At 41.8% G+C, this 8115-nt stretch overlaps 1 protein-coding gene across 1 annotated transcript in view; it reads right to left on the bottom strand.

Annotated features, from left to right (window-relative positions):
• Positions 1-8115, bottom strand: part of ZYG11B (zyg-11 family member B, cell cycle regulator) — a 76277-nt gene that overhangs the window by 46996 nt on the left and 21166 nt on the right. The window contains exon 3 of the mRNA XM_011973774.1: positions 4999-5139. Within this exon, the coding sequence (XP_011829164.1) occupies positions 4999-5139 (141 nt within the window). The remainder of the gene's footprint in view (positions 1-4998; positions 5140-8115) is intronic.

Genomic DNA, 8115 nt, shown 5'->3' with positions numbered 1-8115 from the left:
CACTCCAGGCTGGGCAACAGAGCGAGACTCCGTCTCAAAAAAAAAAAAAAAAAAAAAAATCCATTCACTTCCCCTGGCCTAGACAACTATTTCTCACTTTTTCCTCTGACCTCAAACCCCCAACGAATCCTTCCCATTCTTCACTATCAGCTGAAGATCTTGCTTTCAACTACACTAAGAAAACTGCCAGCCTGGGCAACACGGTGAAACCCCATCTGTATAAAACAGTGCAAAAATTTGCTGGGTGCCAGGAGCGGTGGCTCACACCTGTAATCCCAGGACTTTGGGAGGTCAAGGTGGGTGGATCACGAGGTCGGGAGATAGAGACCATCCTGCCTAACATGGTGAAACCCTGTCTCTACTAAAAATACAAAAAATTAGCCGGGTGTGGTGGCAGGCACCTGTAGTCCCAGCTACTTGGGAGGCTGAGGCAGGAGAATGGCGTGAACCTGGGAGGCAGAGCTTGCAGTGAGCCGAGATTGCACCACTGCACTAGAGCCTGGGCGACAGAGTGAGACTCCATCTCAAAAAAGAAAAAAAAAGAAAGAAAGAAAGAAAAAACAAACACAGAAATTAGCTGGGCATGGTGGCGCATGCCCGTAATCCCAGCTACTTGGATGACTGAAGCAGGACAACTGCTTTAACCCAGGAGGCAGAGGTTGCAGTGAGCCAAGAGCACACCATTGCACTCAAGCCTGGGTGACAAAGGCGAAACTCCATCTCTCTCTCTCTCTCTCTCTCTCTCTCTCTATATATATATATATATACACACACACACACACACACACATATATATGAAGCTGGGCATGGTAGTGCATGCCTATAGTCCCATCTACTTGAGAGGTGAGGTGGGAGGATCGCCTGAGCCCTGGGAGGCAGAGCCTGCAGTGAGTCATGGTTGTGCCACTGCGCTTCAGCTTGGGGGACAGAGTGAGACCCTGCCTCTAAGGAAAAGAGAAAAAAAAAGAAAAGAAAAGAAAACTGAAGCAACCAGAAAAGAATTTCAGATTCTCATTACCACATGTATCCTACTTACCAGCATACGTATATATCTGTCTCTTATACACATCTAGATGTGTATAAGAGACAGGGTTGTGCCACTGCGCTTCAGCTTGGGGGACAGAGTGAGACCCTGCCTCTAAGGAAAAGAGAAAAAAAAAGAAAAGAAAAGAAAACTGAAGCAACCAGAAAAGAATTTCAGATTCTCATTACCACATGTATCCTACTTACCAGCATACGTATATATACATCACCTTCCTGCCTGCTACCATAAGGAATCTTTTGGGGTCCTTTGTAAAACAAATCCCTCCATGTATATGTTAGATCATTATTTTCTTGTCTACTGAAGGGAAGCTGTTCACCCCTCCTACTCCTATATCAATTTTTTATTCTGTACTGGATCATTCATATCAGGATATAAACAAGATACATTTTTCCTGTTAAAAAAAATCAAAACATTCCTCTTTTAATCTCACTTACTCAAACAATTACCATCTTTTTTCTTTGCTCTCCTTTGCAGCAAAATTCCCTATAAGAATTGCCTTGGCCAGGCATGGTGGCTCATGCCTGTAATCCCAGCACTTTTGGGAGGCCGAGGCAGGTGGATCACTTGAGATCAGGAGTTCGAGACCAGCCTGGTCAACATGGTGAAACCTCGTCTCTACTAAAAATACAAAAATTAGCCGGGCGTGGTGGCAGGTGCCTATAATCCCAGCTACTCGGGAGGCTGAGGCAGAAGAATCGCTTGAACATGGGAGGCGGAGGTTGCAGTGAGCTGAGATAGTGCCACTGCACTCCATCCTGGGCAATAGAGTGAGACTCAGTCTCAAAAAAAAAAAAAAGCAATTGCCTAGGCTAGGTGTAGTGGCTCATGCCTGTAATTACAGAACTCTGGGAGCTCAAGGCAGGAGGATCACTTGAGGTCAGGAATTCGAGACTAGCCTGGGCAACACAGCAAGAACCTCTCTCTACAAAAAATTTTTAAAAATTAGCTTGTGCAACATAGTGTGACCCTGTCTCTACAAAATTAGCCAGGTGTGGTTGCATGGGCCTGTAGTCCTAGCTACTCGGGAGGCTTAGGCAGGAGGATTGCTGGAGCCTAATAAATAAATAAATTTATTTATTTTTAAAAATTTTAAAAATTAGCCAGGTGTGATGGCACACACCTATAGTCCCAGACGTTTAGGAGGTTGAGGCAGAAGATTGCTTGAGCTCAAGAGTTTGAGGTTGCAGTGAGCTGTGATCGTGCACCACTGCACTCCAGCCTGGGCAATACAGCTAGATCCTCTATCTTTAAAAAAATAAAATAAAAGTGGCTCACTCCTATAATCCCAACACTCTGGGAGGCCAAGGCGGGAGAATCACTTGAGCCCAGGAATTTGAGACCAGCCTGGGCAACATAGTGGGTCTCCATCACTACAAAAAAAAAAAAAACAATAATAATAACAAATTTTAAAATTCAGCCAGGCATGGTGTTATACGCTTGTAGTTCCAGCCACTCTGGAGGCTGAGGCAGGGGGATCATTTGAGCCCAGGAGGGAGGTCAAGGCTGCAGTGAACCATGATCATGCCACTGCACTCCAGCATGGGTGACAGAGTAAGATGCTACCTCAATAAATAAATAAATAAATAAATAGCCTATATTCTTTCATTTATCTCCGAATCATTCTCTGAATGTCTGAATGAATATTTCAGATCAAGACTAGAGATCTAGTCCTTTGTTGCTCAGTTCACAGTAATCAAAACCAAAAAAAAAGACAATTCATATACGAAGTGCCAACATCCTCTGATATATATAAAAGGAGTGACAGGTGTTGGTGATAATATCCTAAGGACTAAAATGTTACTGGTTCCTACCCAAGCACCTCATTCTCAGAATTTAAGGTATGTAGGATGTCAAGTTGTGGCTCTGCCACTGACTTATTATTACTTAATGTCACAGAACCTCAATTTCATAATCTGTAAAACAGAAGATAAAACCCATCTCTTGGAATTGTGCCCACTAAACAAGGTGCCAAATATAATATAGTCCTATGCTCATTGGTTTTCAAAACTGAATGTGCATAAGAATTACCTTGGAATTATCTTGGGGGCTTATTAAAATGCAGATTCCTGTGCCTCATCTAGCTCAACTGAATCTAAATTTTGGGGGGTGGGGTTTACAAATATCTTTTTTTTTTTTCAGACAAGGTTTCACTCCTGTCACCCAGGCTGGAGTGTGGTAGCATGATCTCGGCTCGCTGCAACCTCTACCTCCCAGGCTCGAGCAACTCTCCCGCCTCAGTGTCCCACGTAGCTGGCACTACAGGTGTGTGCCACCACACCTGGCTAATTTTTGTAGAGATAGGGTTTTGCCATGTTGCCCAGGCTGGGCCTTGAACTCCTGAGCTCAAGTGATCTGCCTGCGTTGGTTTCCCAAAGTACTGGGATTACAAGGGTGAGCCACCACGCCTGGTCACAAATATGCTTTTTAAATAAGCAATATCCTAGACTTGTAGTGGTCAAAGGACCTTTTTTTTTTTTTTTTTTTTTTGAGAGAACCTTGCTCTGTTGCTCAGGCTGGAGTGCAGTGGCATGATCTCGGCTCACCATAACCTCGGCCTCCCAGGTTCCTCATGCCTCAGTCTCCTGAGTAGCTGGGATTACTGGCGTGCACTACCACACTCGGCTAATTTTTTGTATTTTTAGTAGAGATGGGGTTTCGCCATGTTGGTCAGGCTGGTCTAGAACTCCTGGCCCCAGGTGACCTGCCTGCCTCAGCTTCCCAAAGTTATTACAGGTGTGAGCCACTGTGTCCTGGCCCAAAGGACCACATTTTGATAAATGTTGCCCTAAGCATTCAATAAAATTAAGAAATCTCCTTTCTTGCCCTTCAAAAGCTGTCTTGGTTAAAATAGCTGGGTGCTGTGATGTACACCTGTAGTCCTAGCTACTTGGGAGGCTGAGACAGGATTGCCTGAGCCCAGGAGTTTGAGGTCTGTGAACAGCCATTGCACTCTTGCCTGGGGAACACAGTAAGACCCTATGACTTAAAAAAAATTTTTTTTAAACTTAATTGGGGAGTAATGTAAATCAGTTAAGAATGCACAGTAGGTTCTAAACAGCATGGAAAAGTGCCTTGTGGAATTTCGATATCTGCTTGCTTTATTTCTCTTTCTTTTTTTGTATTTTTTAATACTTTTTGTAGAAATGGGGTTTTGCCATGTTGCTCAGGCTGGTCTCGAACTCTAGGGCTCAAGCTACCCATCTGTCTCAGCCTCCTGAAGTGCTGGGATTACAGGCATCAACTACCACACCTGGCCCAATATTGTATTTCTAAAAAAATCTATTTGGGAAACAACATATGGTTAATATACAAAACAGTGTCCTGATCCCAGTCATATACTTTCATTTTCTACAGTAGCTGGTGACAAAATATCATGGTGGTCACTGGTTTTAGGTAGATAAATATGTACAAGACATTTATATGCTTAATGAGACTACTATAAAACTTCAATAACATTGTACAACTATATTCTCTCTCGTTTGTGGCTAATAATTGAAATCACACGTCATCAATCATATTATAAATAATAAAAAAAGACTAAATGCAAATTTTTTTTTTTTTTTTTTTTTTTTTTTGAGACAGAGTCTTGCTCTGTCGCCCAGGCTGGAGTGCAGTGGCCCGATCTCGGCTCACTGCAAGCTCCGCCTCCTGGGTTCACGCCATTCTCCTGCCTCAGCCTTCCAAGTAGCTGGCACTACAGGCGCCCGCCACCTCGCCTGGCTAGTTTTTTTTTTTTGTATTTTTCAGTAGAGACGGAGTTTCGTTGTGTTAGCCAGGATGGTCTCGATCTCCTGACCTCGTGATCCGCCCGTCTCGGCCTCCCAAAGTGCTGGGATTACAGGCTTGAGCCACCGTGCCTGGCCCTAAATGCAAATTTTCACCAATTTTCTTCAAAAAATCATCTGCCCAGGGAAATCGTTTCAAAAAGTTCATATCCAGTTTCTTATTCTTACCTTTAAAATTTCTGGCTTTGTTTTTTCCATCACATGAGTCAGACTAAAAAGATGAAATAGAGCTTCCCGAACAAAGAATGCCCGTTCACTGTAACGCTTCAGTGCTTCTGCAATCTGAGTTTCATTGGCTTCTCCAGACACCTGTGAACATAACCAGATTAGCTTTTAGAATTCTCTCTCTTTCTCTATCTAAATATCATTTGTGGCCAGGTGTGGTGGCTCATGCCTGTAATCCCAGTACTTTGGGAGGCCAAGGTGGGTGGATCATGTGAAGTCAGGAGTTCGAAACCACCCTAGCCAACATGGTGAAACCCCATCTCTACTAAAAATAAAAAAGTTAGCCAAGCGTGGTGGCGCACGCCTGTAATCGCAGCTACTCAGGAGGCTGAGGCAGAAGAATTGCTTGAACCGAGAAGGCAGAGGTTACAGTGAGCTGAGATCGTACCACTGCACTCCAGCCTGGGCAACACAGCAAGACTCTGTCTCTAAATAAATAAATAAATATAATTTGTATACATGGCATCTAGGATAGTTATGTAAAGCTGGAATCAAATAAAAATGATTATACTTTCCAATCTATCCAGATTAGTCATCTTAAAAAGGCGTATTTGTCTTGAAGAGATGTATATTAGATAAACTCAGAACCTAGCATAAGACAATGGGTGAAATTTTCTGTATTATACCTAAAATAAATCCCAAGATATTTAACACTATTTATAAGGCCCTGCCACTTGATGAGGATCCTATCTGCCTCTTACTCCTCTCCCCCTAGCTCACAATGTTTTAGCTATATAGCCCTTTTTACCTCATCTTTCCGTAAGTCAAGCTTTTTCTCAGTAAAACACCACTCATACAATGTCCTCTCTGACTGAAAACTTCCTTTCTCTCTTTGCCTGACTAATTTCTACTCATTCTTCCTTATTCAAGTTAAGGATACTTTCTTAGAGAAGTCTTTTTGAGCCACTGATTTAAATTAGGTCCCCTGAAACATCTCTTTCATAGCTATCATAATCCCCCACTGGATTGATCTATTCACCATCGTACCCCAATAGCTAGCATTATGCTTGGCTCAGAATACGTACTCCATAAGTATTCATCAAATAAATGTATCCATTAATTTCTCCAGATTTATCATGCTCCTTTTCAGCACCAAGAGGTTCTGTTTAAACTTAAGTCTTTCTAGGGATTCCTAACATAAAAGTATATTATTTTATTTTATTTTATTTTATTTTTATTTTTTTGAGATGGAGTCTTGCTCTGTTGCTCAGGCTGCAGTGCAGTGGCTCGATCTCAGCTCACTGCAAGCTCTGCCTCCCAGGTTCACACCATTCTCCTGCCTCAGCCTCCTGAATAGCTGGGACTACAGGCGCCCGCCACCATGCCCGGCTAACTTTTTGTATTTTTAGTAGAGACAGGGGGTTTCACCGTGTTGGCCAGGATGGTCTCGATCTCCTGAACTCATGATCCACCTGCCTCAGCCTCCCAAAGTGCTGGGATTACAGGTGTGAGCCACCACGCCCGGCCCAAAAGTATATTATTTTAAGATAATATACTTATCTTAAAATGTGGTTCATGTGCCACTGGGCAACCAAATATAGGTAACAGAAAGTGGCTCTTTATAAAGGTAATCCAACTAGTAAGAGAAAAATAAATGATTAAAATATCACCATAATTCTGAGTGAATTGATAGATCTAGCTACTAAGTGTCAATAACTGCTAACATCACAGAAAGACAAACTACTAGATATTTATGTACCTCATAATGTAAGAATACAACACCTAAGGGTCTGGCCAAAGGGATAAAACGTTAAGTCTAATTAAGCCTCCAAATCCAGCTACCAATTTGCAGAAAATAAGAGAAAGATGCACCATTAGTATACAATCAGCGAAATCCAGGCTGGCAGAGTGGCTTATATCTGTAATCCCAGCATTTTCGGAGGCTGAGGCAGGAGGATCACTTTAAGCCCAGGAGTTCCAGACCAGCCTGGGCAACAAAGCAAGACCCTGTCTCTACAAAACAGCAACAAATACAATAAAATCCAGACTTAGGGAAACTCTACAAATCATAACGATAGATTCTTCAATAAACAAATTATAAGGAAAAGAAAGGGATGGAGGAGGAACCTATAAACTAAAAGATACTCAAAAGACATCAAATTGTTTTAAATGGGCAAGATTATCCAGGTGCCTAAATAGTTGGGTCATAAAATTATGAAGAAATGAAAGGACATGGCCAGGTGTAGTGGCTCACACCTGTAATCCCACCACTTTGGGAGGCCAAAGTGAGCTTTGGGGTAGCTGACAAAGTTCTGTTACTTAACCTGAGTGATGGTTTCAAGTGTGTCCACTTTTATTTCAACTTTAGCTACATAATTATTTATCGTCTTTGTCTCTGTTTTATTTTACAATAAAGTTTTAAAAAATGCCAAAAAATGTCATTCAGAGAGACTATCTCATAATAAGGGGAAGATTTAGTCTTTTTTGGCAGTAACATTATACAGTGTGACACAAAAGTAATCAAATATTTTAAAAATATATTACTCAGTAACAAAGTTTTATATAAACATATAATATTCAGCCAGGCAAGATGGCTCATGCCTGTAATCCCAGCACTTTGGGAGGTAGAGGCAGGAGGATCACTTGAGCCCAGGAGTTCAAAACCAGCCTGGGGAACATAGTAATACCCTGTCTCTATAAAAGAAAATAAAAATCAGTTGCATGTGACGGTGCATGCCTGTAATCCCAGCTACTTGGGAGACTGAAGTGGACTGCTTGAGCCCAGGAATTTGAGGCTGCAGTAAGCCATGACTATGCCACAGCACTCCATGATGGGCAACAGAGTGAGACTCTTGATTATCAAAAAACAAAAAAGCCTATAATACTCACATTGGAATATGCAGCTTTGAGGAAATGAAGGGATGTATCATGGCTGACATTTCAACCATTAATAGGATATGCTACAAGAGTCTGAAATGAATTAGACTACAGTATTGATATGTGTCACATGACGCAAGGGCACATATTAAGAATTTCTAAGATTGTTGAAATAATAATAAAAGTTTCTTTACTTCCATTACTTTATGTCTTTTCTTTTTTTTTTCCTTTTTTTTTTTTTTT

The sequence above is a fragment of the Mandrillus leucophaeus genome, unplaced genomic scaffold (assembly GCF_000951045.1).
Source record: "Mandrillus leucophaeus isolate KB7577 unplaced genomic scaffold, Mleu.le_1.0 Scaffold14, whole genome shotgun sequence".
Taxonomy (NCBI): Eukaryota; Metazoa; Chordata; class Mammalia; order Primates; family Cercopithecidae; genus Mandrillus; species Mandrillus leucophaeus.
This window is presented reverse-complemented; position numbering and strand designations above follow the sequence as displayed.